The sequence below is a fragment of the Oncorhynchus kisutch genome, linkage group LG11, assembly GCF_002021735.2.
Source record: "Oncorhynchus kisutch isolate 150728-3 linkage group LG11, Okis_V2, whole genome shotgun sequence".
In the NCBI taxonomy this organism is placed as follows: Eukaryota; Metazoa; Chordata; class Actinopteri; order Salmoniformes; family Salmonidae; genus Oncorhynchus; species Oncorhynchus kisutch.
This window is the reverse complement of record NC_034184.2, coordinates 36,398,628-36,415,765: the sequence shown is the minus strand read 5'-3', so window position 1 is coordinate 36,415,765 and position 17,138 is coordinate 36,398,628. Positions and strand designations below refer to the sequence as shown.

Below are 17,138 nucleotides of genomic sequence, written 5' to 3'. Positions count from 1 at the left end.
GTGCATGACACAAGTCATTTTTCCAACAATTGATAACAAACAGATTATTTCACTTATAAATCACTGCATCACAATTCCAGTGGGTCAGAAGTTTACATACACTAAGTTGACTGTGCCTTTAAACAACTTGGAAAATTCCAGAAAATTATGTAATGGCTTTAGAAGATTCTGAAAGGCTAAAAGACATCATTTGAGTCAATTGGAGGTGGACCTGTCGATATATTTCAAGGCCTACCTTCAAACTCAGTGCCTCTTTGCTTGACAACACAGGAAAATCAAAAGAAATCAGCCAAGATCTCAGAAAAATAATTGTAGACCTCCACAAGTCTGGTTCATCCTTGGGAGCAATTTCCAAACACCTGAAAGTACCACATTCATATGTACAAACAATAGTAGACAAGGATAAACACCATGGGACCACGCAGCCGCCATACCGCTTAGGAAGGGGAGCGTTCTGTCTCCTAGAGATTAACGTACTTTGGTGCGAAAAGTGCAAATCAATCCCAGAACAATAGCAAAGGATCTTCTGAAGATGCTGGAGGAAACAGGTACAAAGGTATCTTTATCCACAGTAAAACGACTCCTGTATAAACATAACCTGAAAGGCCACTCAGCAAGGAAGAAACCACTGCTCCAAAACCACCATAAAAAGCAAGACAGTGGTTTGCAACTGCACATTGGGACATTCTTTTTGGAGAAATGTCCTCTGGTCATAATGACCATTGTTATGTTTGGAGGAAAAATAATACCTTCCCAACCGTGAAGCACGGGGGTGGCAGCATCACGTTGTGGGGGTGCTTTGCTGCAGGAAGGTCTGGCGCACTTCACGCGAGAAGCCCCCACATCCCTCTAGTGGTGTGGGGGCTGTGCTTTGGCAAAGTGGGTGAGGTTATAGCCTTCCTGTTTGGCCCTGTCCGGGGTTGTCCTCGGATGGGGCCACAGTGTCTCCTGACCCCTCCTGTCTCAGCCTCCAGTATTTATGCTGCAGTAGTTGATGTGTCGGGGGGCTAGGGTCAGTTTCTTATATCTGGAGTACTTCTCCTGTCCTATTCGGTGTCCTGTGTGAATTTAAGTGTGCTCTCTTTAATACTCTCTTTCTCTCTTTCTTTCTCTCTCTCAGAGGACCTGAGCCCTAGGACCATGCCTCAGGACTACCTGACATGATGACTCCTTGCTGTCCCCAGTCCACCTGGCCGTGCTGCTGCTCCAGTATCAACTGTTCTGCCTTATTATTATTGGACCATGCTGTTCATTTATGAACATTTGAACATCTTGGCCATGTTCTGTTATAATCTCCACCCGGCACAGCCAGAAGAGGACTGGCCACCCCACATAGCCTGGTTCCTCTCTAGGTTTCTTCCTAGGTTTTGGCCTTTCTAGGGAGTTTTTCCTAGCCACCGTGCTTCTACACCTGCATTGCTTGCTGTTTGGGGTTTTAGGCTGGGTTTCTGTACAGCACTTTGAGATATCAGCTGATGTACAAAGGGCTATATAAATAAATTTGATTTGAATTTGATTTTGATTTGACTTCACAAAATAGATGGTATCAAAGGAAGGAAAATTATGTGGATATATGGAGGCAACTCTCAAGACATCAAGACATCAAGTTAAAAGCTTGGTCACAAATGGGTCTTCCAAGTGAACAATGTTCCCAAACATACTTCCAAAGTTGTGGCAAAACGGCTTAAGGACAACAAAGTCAAGGTATTGGAGTGGCCATCACAAATCCCTGACCTCAATCCTTTAGAAAATGTGTGGGCAGAACTGAAAAAGCGTGTGCGAGCAAGGAGGCCTACAAACCTGACTCAGTTACACCAGCTCTGTCAGGAGGAATGAGCCAAAATTCACTCAACTTATTATGGGAAGCTTGTGGAAGGCTACCTGAAACATTTGACCCAAGTTAAACAATTTAAAGGCAATGCTACCAAATAGTAATTGAGTGTATGTAAACTTCTGACCAACTGGGAATGTGATGAAAGAAATAAAAGCTGAAATAAATAATTCTCTCTACTTTTATTCTGACATTTCACATTCTTGATGTGATCCTAACTGACCTAAGACAGGGACTTGTTATGATTATTAAATGGCAGGAATTGTGGGAGACTGAGTTTAAATGTATTTGGCTAAGGTGTATGTAAACTTCCAACTTCAACTGTTTTTTATTTTGTGATCTTGTGGAGTAGAAGTAAACATTTTCAAAAATACTAATGAACAGTAAAGTGCAGATACCCATAAAAACTACTTAAGAAGTACTTCAAAGTATTTTTACTTAAGTACTTTACATCACTGGGAATCTGTCTCTAAACCCATGAGACCACACACAAGTTTGTTGGCAAAAGAGAGAAAGTGAGAGAGAGAAACAGAGAGAGAGGGGGGATGAGTGTTGATTGCATATGTGCATATCAGTGGAGGCTACTCAGAGGATCGAGAGGAGGAACATACTCCTTATTGAATTTCAGAAGGAAAACAAATGTGTGAAACAAAAAACATGATATTTAAATATAAATATATTCTCGTCACCAAATAATTGATGAAAACACTGTGTTTTACAATGAGGTTCTACAGTAGCCTCAACAGCACTCTCTGGGGTAGCACCATTGTGTAGCCGGAAGACAGCTAGTTTCCGTCCTCCTCTGGTTACATTGACTTCAATGCAAAACCTAGGAAGCTCATGGTTCTCACCCCTTCCATAGATTTACACACTAATGACAACTTCCAGAAGACGTCCTCCAACCTGTCAGAGCTCTTGTAGCATGAACTGACATGTTGTCCACCCAATCAAAGGGTCAGAGAATGAATCTAGTACTGAATGCATGAGCTACAGCTAGCTAACACTGCACTGCATAACATGTGGTGAGCAATTGACTCAAAGAGAGAGAAAGACAATAGTATAACAGTTTTGAACAAGTTAATTTCTTCCCCAAAAAAGAAGGGAGAGACAGAGAGAGATTTTTTTTCCACTTTCACTTTCTTAGCTAGTGAATGCAGCTAGCTAGTTTAGCCTACTCAAACAGAGAGAGATGCTATGTTAGCTAGCTGGCTATGGCTATCCAACACTGGAACTCTTCCAAGTCAAGGTAAGATTTTGATATATTGATTTATTGCCACCGGGGCCCTGTAAAACTACTTGCTGTACACTGTAATGCATGATTGTAGCGGGTTTACTAACGCGTTAGTTCTAGTTAGTTCTAGATATGTTGAGTATGACGTTAGATTCTATGGTGACACTGATGTAGGCTGTGTGTAGCGGTTAGCGGTAATGGTATGAAGGTTTAGCTTGGAAAGTTTTTTTTGCCTGGTCACAGACAGCTGTTGTGTTGTACACTGAAGTCCACAAGTGAAGAGAAAAGGTGAGAGGAGGAAAGCATGTTGATTCGAGAAAGAATTAAACAATGAGCAAAGTGGTCATGCGGTTTGTATGTGGCTGCTATGAAAGTTAACTGTGTCTGCAGGTGATCAGGGGTGTATTCATTCAGACAATTCGGTTGAAAAACATTTCTTAAACGGAAGCAAATGGAACGAAACAAGGATCAACATAACTGAATTTGTCCAATAGAAAATCTTGTTTGCAAATGTTTGGACTACTGATTACACCCAAGGTCAGCTAGATGCACACAAGAGTGTGCTAGGCGGTATTAAATGTGTCACTGTCTGTGACCTTGACTATTCCAAATTTTCTCTCGATCTGTGCACCTACGTTGTAAACTTTAATTCCTAGGCTAGGTTGTAGCAATCTCGTGATGGGTATAGGGAAATATGTTGTATCATGTTGCAGCCTAAACCTATCGAATGTATATTGAGCTGGGTGAATGGAATATGAATGACAGTCATCCAATATACTGCAATAGAAATAAGGCCATGCTCCTAAACAAATTATCATCCTACCTAATCTTAAACGGCACCGACCCCCACTGGTGCATATTGCATGTGTGAAGAGGTGTGTGTGTGTCTTTTGAACTGTTTAGGTTAGAAACAAACAGTTTTTGCTCTACTAATGGTGCAAGCATGACACTAACGAAGCTGCACTCGACAAATAACACTACAGCGAAGCCATTAGAACAATTATTATAAAAAAATACATTTGTGCTCCAAACGTTTTACTCCAAGTTGGTCAAACTTTAGAGCCCTGTGTGTGTGTGTGTGTGTGTGTGTGTGTGTGTGTCATCAGAATGTAAACAATTCGTAGAGAGATATCATGGCACCCTTTTATCACAGTTTAGATTAAACAAACACAGGTACATTACACAGAGTCGGGCTTGTATTCATACCCTTTAACACCTCAACAACTCTGGTCTCTAGCGTCACTGAGGTGACACATTCACCTCACACTGTCAGTAATAACCCATACTGTTTTTACATAGATGCATATCAATGATGCATACCAAGTGTGATATCACATTCAGAAGAAGCTGAAAATGAAAAAACGCTAAACACATTATATTAGCATACTGACTGATCCTAGATGAAATATCGATAATATGAGTCTGAGATGTCGCACACCTGATGCTCCAAATGCACCATTGAGGAATTACGCACACTAAGAATAATGCACAATGGATAAATACAGCCACGGACTGTATCACATAACGTCAAAACATGTCATGCAAAAACACAGTAATGCAAAAACAGGCACCCCTGTTGTAACTGTACACCTACTGTGGACTTTTGGGGTAGAAAGGCAGCCTGACATGGCTAAGATCCTGGATGTCGATGGCGGTGGGTTCCGCAGAAATCGCCTGTCTCTTAGTCCGCTGGTGCTCGTGCAGCTCAGTTTGTTTGACGACCTGTTGGGTTGCCGGTTTGACAACGGACCGGTATTTATCTAGCTCGTTCTGTAGTTTTTGTATTAGCTCGTCTTTCTGGTCAAGCTCCAGTTCTAGCTCGTCAATGAGCGCGTCCCGTTGCCGCAACTCCTCAATCTTCTCCTGCAGCGCGTATTGGAGGTCGCGCAAGGTACCCATGTTCATCCCGACTCCAATGGGACTTAACAAACCTTTAACCAAAGCTATCCAGTCGACACTGTAGCCTATTCCTTTTCCGCTCTTACCGACAACTTTATCCCGCATCTACAGCTTTAAACATAATATCCTCCCTCCAGTCCTACTTGATTCCCGAACGTCTTGATCTCCGTTGACAACCGGTGCTTGAATATCTAAATAAGCAAATACAGTGGATGAGACGAATATCAAAGTGAACCCCCGGGAGCACCGCAGTCTCTGGAAATGTAAAGTTGTCTTTCTCTCTCTGGCTGAAAGTGTCAGTGGTGAAGCAGGCCGGTCCTCCTGGAGTGCGTCAGGCTATGACCCTGAGAGGGCGCGAGGGAGAAGGGCGACTACAGGAATCCGAGGTAAAATGCCGTCAATCCTGTGAGAAGAAAACACAGGTCAACTGGACTAGGCACCCCAGGCACTGCTGACAATAGAAATTACAAAAGTTAAGTTTAGCTAAGGTTGCGTTGGCTTTAAAACACACGGAGATATTTTGAAATTGGTGTAATGAGTCACTGCATACGGCCATGTAGCATACATGTCTGTGTCTGTGTGTGTGTTTGTGTTGATAAGATCAAAGCTATGTGCCACAGCATTTTCTAATGGCATAATTCAGATCATAATGCTGCAACTAAATTAATGGTTATCAGACCATCAAAACAGACCATCAATCATGTTTGCACTTTATTATAGTCCGATTTGGATATCTTCTGAACAAAGCAAACTGCATATCAGGATCAATGCTATTACACAAACCAACATGGAATTACACTCCAGGTAAAATAACAGAAAGCTTATTCACTATTTGCACATAAATTGGTTTTGCATCTCAAGCCCAGAGCCCTTTATTGTAACAGAAGGCTGTGCTGAGCTAACACTTACACTTGTCTTTTCTTACTAGCACTGGCTTTGCTGATAGCTACTTATTGACGTACAAATGTGCTTACTATGACTGTGATATGCGGGTCAAAAAACAACCAGATGAATCCGGTGTACAGGGTAAATGGAAAGAGAGCTTGTGAAGCGATTTCTGCTTTTGTACGTTCACAAATCCATATTCAATCTCTACTTTTATGCACTGACATGTGCAACTGATAGATGCACACACACACTACATGTTCATGATTTTATGTACAGTACCAATGAAAGTTTGGAAACACCTACTCATTCAGGGGCTTTTCTTTATTTTTACTATTTTCTACATTGTAGAATTATAGTGAAAACATCAACACTATGAAATAACACATAAGGAATCATGATGTAACCAAAATAGTGTTTAACAAATCAAAATATATTTTATATTTGAGATTCTTCAAAGTAGCTACCCTTTGCCTTGATAACAGCTTTGCACACTCTTGGCATTCTCTCAACCAGTTTCATGATGTAGTCACCTGGAGTGCATTTCAATTAATTTAATTAAAAGTTAATTTGTGGAATTTATTTTCTTCTTCATTAATGCATTTGAGCCAATCAGTTGTGTTGTTACATTTAGGGTTGGTATACAGAAGATAGCCCTATTTGGTCCAGATTACGGCAAGAACAGCTCAAATAAGCAAAGAGAAACGACAGTCCATCATTCCTTTAAGATATGAAGGTCAGTCAATTCGGAAAATGTAAAGAACTTTGAAAGTTTCTTCAAGTGCAGTGGCAAAAACCATCAAGCGCTATGATGAAACTGGCTCTCATGAGGACCGCCACAGGAAAGGAAGCCCCAGAGTACCTCTGCTACAAGTTTTATGGCACACTACACCTATTGTTGTATTGCTGTCACCTACTGTACGGGGTCTTCTTCTTTGCTATCACTGCAATCCACAAACAAATGCTATAGGTGCATGCCGCCACCTACTGTTTTGGCTGTATATCAGCCCACATAATTAACAAAATAAAGCTAAACAAAACAAAACTCAATGTATTCATTTATTCAGATTAAACTGGTCAGACAATGTGGGTGCTACGCCACAGGATAGTTTTGCTAGCACAGAAGGGAATATGTTCCGGGATTCATCCAATGGCATTGAGGAGTATACAACCTCAGTCACCGGCTTCATCAATAAGTGCATGGACGACGTCATCCCCACAGTGACCGTATGTGCATTTCCCAAACAGAAGCCATGGATTACAGGCAACATCTGCACCAAGCTAAAGGCTAAAGCTGCCGCTTTCAAGGAGTGGGACACTAATCCCGACGCTTATAAGAAACCCTGCTATGCCCTCAGACAAACCATCAAACAGGCAAAGTGTCTATTAAGCACTAAGATTGAATCCTACTACACTGGCTCTGATGCTCGACGGATGTGGCAGGGCTTGAAAAATATTACGGACAACAAAGGGAAACCCAGCTGCGAGCTGCCCAGTGACAGGAGCCTACCAGATGAGCTACAGTGCCTTGCAAAAGTATTCATCCCCCTTGGCGTTTTTACAGGTAACGAGTGGAGGACAGACGAGCCTCTTAAAGAAGGTCTGTGAGAGCCAGAAATCTTGCTTGTTTGTAGGTGACCAAATACTTATTTTCCACCATAATTTGCAAATAAATTCATAAAAAATCCTACAATGTGATTTTCTGGATTTTTTTCTTCTCATTTTGTCTGTCATAGTTGAAGTGTACCTATGATGAAAATTACAGGCCTCTCTCATCTTTTTAAGTGCGAGAACATGCACAATTGGTGGCTGACTAAATACTTTTTTGCCCCACTGTATGTATTACAATTATACACTTCAACGGTGTTTACCACTCCTGTTCGTGGGACATCAATGATTATGTAACCGGTGTGAAATGTCTAGCTAGATAGCAGGGTGTGCGCTAATAGCATTTCAATCGGTGAAGTCACTTGCTCTGAGACCTTGAAGTAGTTGTTCCCCTCCCCGTGGCTTTTGTGGAATGATGGGTAACGATTCTTCGTGGGTGTCAGTTGTTGATGTGTGCCTGGTTCAAGCTCAGGTAGGGACGGAAGCTATACTGTTACAATTACACATTGTAACTTTGCAATAGACTAGAAACATGACTGATTTGTAATTCATATAAGCATTAAAAAAATTGATGCATATATAACTCCCTTCCTCTGCATTAATCTGAGAACACAGGACAGTTTTCAATAAGATACTTAATTTCAACCAGTGGAGAATGTGAAATGCTTTATTGAAAGATGTTCATTATCCAGGTGTTATTAATACATGCATTATAATTATGATAATTATAATATTATATTATAAATACAAGTTCAATCTGTACTTCAATGCACATATGGTGTGCATTATAAAACAAGGAAGAAAGACGAGTTGGGGAGAGAGGTGTAGAAGACAGAAAGGGAAAGAGGTAAGAACAGAGGCAGACAGCATATGATTAATGAATTACAGTGCAACCCTAATATTCTCTCAGTTCATCACAATTGCGGTGTCTCCTAACCAGCATTGGGCCACCAGTTGCCCGGAAGGTTATCTTAAGAGTGGGTGAGGTGACGATGATGGGACAGGCTTCCTCTCTCACATCAAAACATACCTGCACACAAGAGACAGGTGGATAGAGAGAGAGAGAGAGAGAGAGAGAGAGCATGGAAGAGGGAAAGGAACGAGATGGGAACAACAAGAATTTGTTGCAAGTTGGGGAGGGGGGCTAATAGCTGAGCAAAAGAATAGTCTAATAGCCGAGATAGGAGTGAAAACCACCCCTCCTATCACAGACCATATTTGCCCTAACGACCAAAGGGTAGCTTGCTACTCAATGAAATAAAGTAATGACTTTTCAAATAAGTTACCTTACACATTATGTTGGCTGACAATTTGTTTGCTACGCTGTCCTTACGAACCACATGCTGGTACATACTGCTGTAATGATATGCTATGTTAGCTAGCTACCTAATGTTAGTAGTTATACATCAAACTTGCCAGTATATTAACTATAGGCTATCTAACTACCCAACGTTTATTGACTTGATTATTCCCGTCATTCTTAGCTGAGCTAAATGGTATAGTGGTTGTGCATTCTCAATGGACGTTCGGGTGCTTTCGTAAATTCGCTCTGGCTATAGGCTGGACAATAGAACAAGTCAAAATTCACCCAAGGCTGAAAACGGCTTAAGAACATTGGCTAAGCTGGAACACTAGCGCGAGCCCATAGCAAATGAATGGAATCGAACGTTCGCAGAGCCTGTTTTGACTGGAGTGATGCTTAGAATTCCATTTAGTGTAAATGGCACCAAAAAATTTAGCCCTTTTTATTTTACCACTACAATTTGTTTGTCGGACGAAACTGGAAGAAAAAAAAATGTATGTAGAAAGTAAACATCCGTACCTCAATGGTGTCAACTGTGCTTATGTCTGCATGATGAGAAAGTAGGGAAAAAATAAAAACTTCTGACTATTTCTGGTCTAGCGATCGATGACAAACGAGTTTGATGCTCAGACTTATATAATTACAAAGAGGAGATTATCCTGATTAAAATAGTGCCGACTTGAAATAAATATATATATATACAGAGTGAGATATTTGGCAAAATAGAACGGCATGCCTCTCCATAGGAAAACAATGGGGGTAGCTCAGTGTCCCAAAGGCAAAGTATTTTGGGGTTAGCATTTGATGACAACCGAGCTAGCTGCCCAGGCTTACATAATTAGAAAGAGGAGATTCTCATGGTTAAAATGGTTTGAAAGAAATCAAATTGTACACATTGCGAGATTTTGGGCGAAATAGATAGACATGCCTATATTCCCCCCATAGGAAACAATGGGAAGACCACAGAGTTCCAATAAAAAAAATTGGTTGTTCACATTTTAACTATAAAACAATGTGAGCACGTCTCATTGCCAAAAATAGCGAAGCAGGCATTGTGACGTTTAACAATAAGCTGGGAATAGAACTTTCGGAAGGTGAGTTGGTGCCACTGTGCTAAATAGAACTAATAGGACCTGGCATGATGAAAATGCACTAAAATAAGGCCTGTTTTTTTGCGATTCCTTCCTGGGAAATATGGTCATTAGGAAACTAGGCTCCACGGCGGATGCAATGAACATGTTTTTATCAGAAAATAATGTTGTTAAAAATGTAATGTGTCCAGCCTACTATCTAGCCTGATTTCAGTGCACTCTTGTGTGTACCAGAGCCCAGAAGAATGAATTTAGCGCTCAACACCCGTTGTATATGGCCGGTGTCAGTAAACTTCGGTAAAAAAGTGTAATTAAACTGTTTCCATCAGCACATTTACAGTCACCAACGCTCTGGTTAACACAAAAACTGCCTTACCAGCTCAACTAGGGGGAGTAAAATGGTCAGAGTGATTTAATTTGCGTCTGGAAGTAGCTAGCAAGCTAGCCAACGTTAGCTTGGGTGCTTGCCTGCCAGTGTAAGGCCAGCACACTCAAATAAACCCTTCTCCTCGGCCCGAACGTCCAGTGTGCACTCAGAGGGCGAAATGGTCTGAATTGACATACTGCCAATCCTCTGAATTTATGAGCATCACATTGTACAGTGGCAGATTTTCTGTACCATCCTAACAGAAACCCAGATGGTTTTTCATTTTTCATGGAATATTAAAACCATAATATTAATCAAATTAATTAATTAAGCAAGTGTAACGAGTCTCCTCTTCTTCTGACGAGGAGTAAGAGATGTCGGACCAATGTGCAGCGTGGTAAGTGCCCATTTTAATATACAAAACTGAACACCACAAAAATACAAAATAACAACGTGAATGAACAAATGAAAATCGAAACAGTCCCGTGTGGTACAGACACAGGAAACAATCACAACTCAAAAGTGAAACCAGGCTACCTAAGTATGGTTCTCAATCAGGGACTATGTTTGACAGCTGCCTCTGATTGAGAACCATACCAGGGTAAACACAGAAATCCCAAAACATAGAAAAAGGAACATAGACAATCCACCCAACTCACGCCCTGACCATAGTAAAACAAAGACATAACGAAATAACTAAGTTCAGAACGTGACAGCAAGTAATGTTACAAGTCAAAAGTTTGGACACACCTAGTCATTCCAAGATTTTTCTTTATTTTTACTATTTTCTACATTGTAGAATAATAATGAAGACATCACAACTATGAAATAACACCGGTCTCCCACGTGCCCTGCATTCTATAGTACAGATATGGCCTGCTCTCCCTTATGTAAGGAATTAGGCACTTTCCCATGTTTACTACAGTATGTATTTTTAGACTGCACAGTAGCCAAATAAACACATTTCTTTAATAAAATAATGATAAAAAACATTCTTTCAAAATGCAGATGTTGATTTAGTAATTCCCACGAACCAGGCAGTGTGGTGCCAGGACAACAACCTCTCCCTCAATGTGAGCAAGACAAAGGAGCCGGTCGTGGACCATAGGAAAAGAAAGACCGAACAAGCCCCCATTACCATTGACAGGGCTGAAGTGGAGCGGGTCAAGTTTCAAGTTCCTTGGTGTCCACATCCCCAACTAACTATCATGGTCCAAACACACCAAGACAATTGTGAAGAGGGCACGACAACATGTTATTTCATAGTGTTGATGTCTTCACTATTATTCTACAATGTAGAAAATAGTAAAAAATTAAGAAAAACCCTTGAATGAGTAGGTGTGTCCAAACTTTTGACTAGTACTGTATGTAAATTGTAAAGTATTTTGTCTGTATATCCCTGGCCCTTGGCACTTCATACTCCTTTACCCTAACCGGGCACTCCGAGGAATTGGGAACGTGGTTGCCATCACAATTACAACATCGTACACCCTCAGATTCCTCAACAACATTCCTTCGGCACACACTTGATACATGTCCATACCTTTTGTAATTCTGGCAAAACAATGGCTCGGACACAAGCGCTCACCGCATATCTAACATATCCCATTTTCACATGTGAAAGGAGAAACTCTTCATCAAACATCAATAATACCGACAGGCTTTCTTCTTTTCCCCCATCCACTACACGGTTCAGCTGGCATGCTCCAACTACTCCTGGTATGCTCCTCATAAATCACAAGGCCTCCACATCCAACATTTTAGCAGTGCTCTGCTACAAAAATCTAAACTCTCCAGTCGATAGTTTGTCGATACTTAACGCCTTTTCCATCTGCTCTTTCGACACACAAGAAATCAAAACAAAACCACTTCTGGTCACTCTGACCGTCTCTACCTTTCCCAATGCATCCCTTACCATCCTTGATACTTCAAATGCATATCCCCAAAAAAGCATCATTGTTAGTGAACCTAACTCCAACCAAAAACCTATACTCATTAACAACGTTTGCCTTTTTGATCAATTTTTCTTTATCACTCTCCTCCACTCTTCAGCCAAACTGCAAGGATCCACTCTCTCCACCAATCTCACTCCCACTGGGCCAGAATCATCCTTTACATCCTCGGAACAAGTCCCAAACTCGGCAGTCCTCACCGCGGATACTTCAGGCTCCTGTAAGGTTCCATCCCCGAGCTACTAAAGCACGTATCCCTAATTTACACTTGTTGCCAACCTTCCTTACCCCTGCTTCCCTCTACACTCAACTCATTCTTGACTGCCATCACTACACCTTCCACCACAATTGATTCACCGTCACTCTTTTCATATTCAATTTCCTTCTGTAGCTCTTCCAGAAGTTCTATGCAAACCTCCATTCCATATTCACTCAGGACATATTTCACTTTTCTTCTGTTTCCCTTGTCTGCCATCTTCTCCTTCACCAAGTCTTCCTGAAGGTTTGTACAATCCCCCACTTTATATTTGTTCATAATATGTTCCAGTTTCTTCCCTTTTCCCCTTGTCCTCCATCTTCAAAGATAACCAGTTTACCCTTCCCACCCTCCTTCTCCGGTTGTTGTCAGCTCGAATGTTGTCATTAAAACATTGTTTGATTGGTTGACAAGATGAACTCTGCTCATTGGTCAACCATGCGCGGCGACCGCTCAAGACTTCAGCTAATATTTTACCACCTCGAGCACCGAGCCAGCAACACTGCTCACGGGAGTGAGCACCACGTACCGTGCCTCTTGCAAAACTCCTTGAGTTGTTCTGCCCTAATCCAATTGAAGTCTGAAACCTTCGCAGCTTATCGCGGCCCATCTATAATCACCTTTTATGTTACATCAAAATGCAGTGATGTGTGATATTGTAAGATCAAAGGACAGTAGTCACTAGAAATGCCAGTGGCATTATCATCACTAACGACAAGCAAGTAGCCTACATGAGCTTTTTATTCTTAATTTAGAGGTAGGGTCAGGGCTAAGTTCAAGGTTGGGGTTAGTGGTTAGAATCACATGTGGTAAGAAGTCACCAGACAGTATGATGACTTGAAAAAAAGATAAAAACTGCCCTCGTGTGGTTGTATGTGATAACAGTGACTGAGCAGTTAGGGAGAATATCTGAAGACTAAAATAATGTCTGGTGCACACACACTTTTTGATCAATGAAACTCAGAAACCAGTTATCTAGAGAAATCCCATTATTGGACCTTAATTATGCTTAACTATAATATATATCATAATAGTAATAATATATGCCATTTAGCAGATTATTTTATCCATAATGACTTACAGTCATGTGCGCATGCATTTTACATACAAGTGGTCCCAGGAATCTAACCTGCTATCCTAGTGTTGCAAGCGCCATGCTAAACTAAGCTACAGAGGACAGCAAATTGTGACCACAAACATTATCTGAAGGATGCTTCTATGTGTTTTCAAAAGGTCTGGATAGGAGAGTTTGTGTTGCCCAACCACTCAACAGCTGTTTTTACAATGCTATTACAGCTCAATTATCACACTGTAAGTCTGGCCATGATACGGTGACAGTGATATATAATATTGGCTGTAATAGTGTGGCAATGAGAGCTGGCTTGAAGATCAAGAGCCTGAACCTTTTAGTGGGTGCTTTAAGGACAACAAAGTTTAAACAACTCTGACATAATATATGATTTGGTAAAACGAGAATGCTAATCACTTCTGCAAGGGGAACAGTTTAAGAGGCAAGTTTATACTCTTTTCCCTTTTAGCTTGAGATGTAATTCGTGAGATAAGGTATTAGTATTAAACAAAATACTTTCCTGGAGACCTCATTACACAAACCTACAGACCTATGAGGCATTCTAGGTCCAGAATTATTTTCCTGACCAAGTGATTTGACCAGGAAAACATGCCCTGCATCCCGATACTTCCCTTTCCTGGATTTAAAAAGGACTGGTATAAACAGTGTAGTGGATGGAAACTCAGTCTAGCCCATGCTTAAACCAATACTTTTACATTTGTGGGGAGTAGGGCACTGATCACATAAACTCCTGGCCCTGGGCATTGCTTAAATCTACTGACAATGAACCATTAGGGACACTTCCACTCCCAAATAAAGGTCAATAGGTCAACTTTCAACAACCAGACAACTACATCCCCTTCTTATCCTCCATCCCTCCCAGCCTCCCTGTGCCCTTTAAACCACCTCTGTGTTGGAGACAGGTTTATATTTCACCTCGCTATACTTCCAGCTCAGCCCTTTCCTATGGTGATCAATAGGAACAGGATCCATTGCTTCATGGTTCTGTAATCCGATGATCAGGAGGCTGTCCGTTGGTGCCTGGTTCTGACACGAATTGAGGTCACTATGTCTCTGACCCCTAGCAGAGCCACGAGCAGGTGCACAACCAGATCCATTAAATAATGACACGCATCCCATTCTTTAACCAGGAATCAAGACATGCCATCCTTTTCATCAGCTGCCTGTGGCCTTGGACCACCACTGTACTAGTAGACCTAAAGGGATCATTTTCCCTAGAAAGAGAATAGATACCAGAGGACATGAAAGGAATTATTTTGCACTTTAATGGCATTACTCTTTATTGATAATGACATTGTCTTCTGACAGATGGCGTCATGCTAAACTGACACACGTTGCCAGGAGCCAGCTGTCTTTGAACTCATTTTTTTAATTAAGATTTTGTTCGTCCACGTGACACTAGTTCCTAACTTCATAAAATCCCTGCGCAGATCATTATGGCCTGACATAACAGTAGAACACTGAATTATTAATAACACTCTTATAATCTTCTTCTTGTATAGTTATTTTAGTGCTATCTGGTTACCTGACAATCAGCTCGTATTGGCCTTTTACTGTGTGTGCAGTGGGTACCGTTTCTAATCTAATTCAGACCCTGTGTGTGTGTGTGTGTGTGTGTGTGTGTGTGTGTGTGTGTGTGTGTGTGTGTGTGTGTGTGTGTGTGTGTGTGTGTGTGTGTGTGTGTGTGTGTGTGTGTGTGTGTGTGTGTGTGTGTGTGAGGGAGGGAGAGTGAGTGAGCAGGCACGTGTATGTGTGTGTGTGTGTGTGCTTGCGTGCACGTGTGTAAATGTCTGTCTAGACAGGGTAAGCAGCCATTTGAAAAGGTCACCACCCATACCATACGGTTTTAGTCACAGAGAACAAAGCTGTCAGGGAAGATGAGTTGCTGTGTCAATCTCACAGGAAAAATATTTAGAGTAAAATGGAAATTACAGTGAAATCCACAGTGAAGGCTTTATGAATGGGCTTGTGTTGAGTTAAAGGAAACCTAATTGATCACCGCAAAATGGTAATGTTGGTGTTTTTTGTGCATGACTTTGGTATGTTGAACAGCCATTTTTCTGAAGTGTATGTTTAGTAACTCATTAGGCCGGATACCATTGACTCAATCTGATTAGGCCTAAAGATGAGGCATTCAGTACCTTAAAAAAGAACAGCTCTGAATCCATTAATTTCCTCTGTGTTTTCTTTCATGATGTGACATCTGTAATCAAATTCCATCCAGTTATCAGGCCAAGGGAGTCGGTCCTACAAAGAATGAACCCTAATAATTTAGAACATCCAACACTGAAGCTACAAAGGTGCAACGGAAGGTGATAAGGACAGGATACGGTCAAAAAAATATTAAATCTAATGGAGTATTAAATATCCTCAGACGTATACTTCGATCGCTTAGCATCCAGCTACTAAAAGCCAATAATGCTTCTTGCTTCCTCCACTTTACCTCCGCTGGGAATGCAATGATGGATCGGATCCATAAACTCCTCTTGGAAGCCTGTCTTGGAGCAACGTCATCGGCACCAAGAATGAACGCGCTCACACTGCCCCATTCATGGAAGCGCGTCTCCATCTCCACAGTAGAACTAGTGGTCAGCCCTGTTGTCATTGTGAATGATTGACATTCAATGGCCTGACATCACACCTATCTGTTTAAAGTAGTCTAAATGCAACTCAAACCATTAGGCTACATGTTTGTTCTATATGTTTTCTATAAACAGACATATTTTGCTGTATAAAACCCCTAAATAATTCGACACCAATAACACCAGGTTCAAACTCTTACCAGTCGGACTTGTCATATTTCCGAAAGGCTTGCCTCGACAGGTCTTGGTAGTTTTGAGGCTCCGCCGAGATGCCTTGCGCCCGAGTCCTGGTCCTCGGTCCAATAAGTTGGGCGCTGGGCAAAACGGACTGACATTTGTGCAGTTTCCTCTTCAGTTCATGGATCTCATCCTCCCTGTCCGCCAGACGCATCTCCAAGTCTCGTATTCTCTCCTCCTTCGACATTACAATCTTGGAAAAATCCTCCTCCAGGTCACTCATTTTGAAATCTGCGGAAACTTCTCGGTTGTTTATTCTCGAAAAACACAACTCCTATATTTAAACAGTTTCTTGTGGTCAGAATTCCGTTGTTTCCACTGCATAAACGGGCTCCACCGTGCGTATTCAGAAGGATCCCTTTGCAATCCACGTGTTTGTTTCGTTTGGTGCTGAAGGGAGGGGATTTAAATCGGTGTTTAAACAGCCGAGCGGGCGGTTGATAGATCCGCAGCGCTGGTCCGCTGGGCTGCTGGTCCACAGACATATATCCTGACCCTCTAGGGACCTATTGATGATCCTTCATTGAGAAACCAATACAGCAGTCTTCCTCTTTGGGGAGGCAAGCCATATGCTGGACAGAAACATAGCCTACTAGACTGTCATAGTGTGGAAGATTGTAGCTTTGGGACAACAACATCAGTAGTCTGTGTATTGGTTGGACTCCATGAGTTATGCATCGTTCTGGTGGCTGGCGACAGAAAATAAACCTACCACAATATAGCCGGCTTCTCACAAAAAAAAAGGGTTTATTGTCAACAAAGGCATTTTCACAATCTCTAGGAAAAATACTTACCAGATGTAAAAT

At 41.5% G+C, this 17,138-nt stretch overlaps 1 protein-coding gene across 2 annotated transcripts in view; it reads right to left on the bottom strand.

The window, feature by feature from the left end:
* Positions 1 to 16,841, bottom strand: part of LOC109899108 (cGMP-dependent protein kinase 1-like) — a 158,650-nt gene extending 141,809 nt beyond the window's left edge. Inside the window, exon 1 of one of the 2 annotated variants that reach the window (XM_031835699.1) lies at positions 16,296 to 16,841. In XM_031835699.1, coding sequence (XP_031691559.1) covers positions 16,296 to 16,555 — 260 coding nt within the window. In that variant the 5' untranslated portion in view covers positions 16,556 to 16,841. Of the gene's footprint in view, positions 1 to 4,656; positions 5,264 to 16,295 lie in introns of those variants that run through there. The other variant, XM_031835698.1, reaches the window with a different exon arrangement.
* Between the last annotated feature and the right edge of the window lie 297 nt (positions 16,842 to 17,138).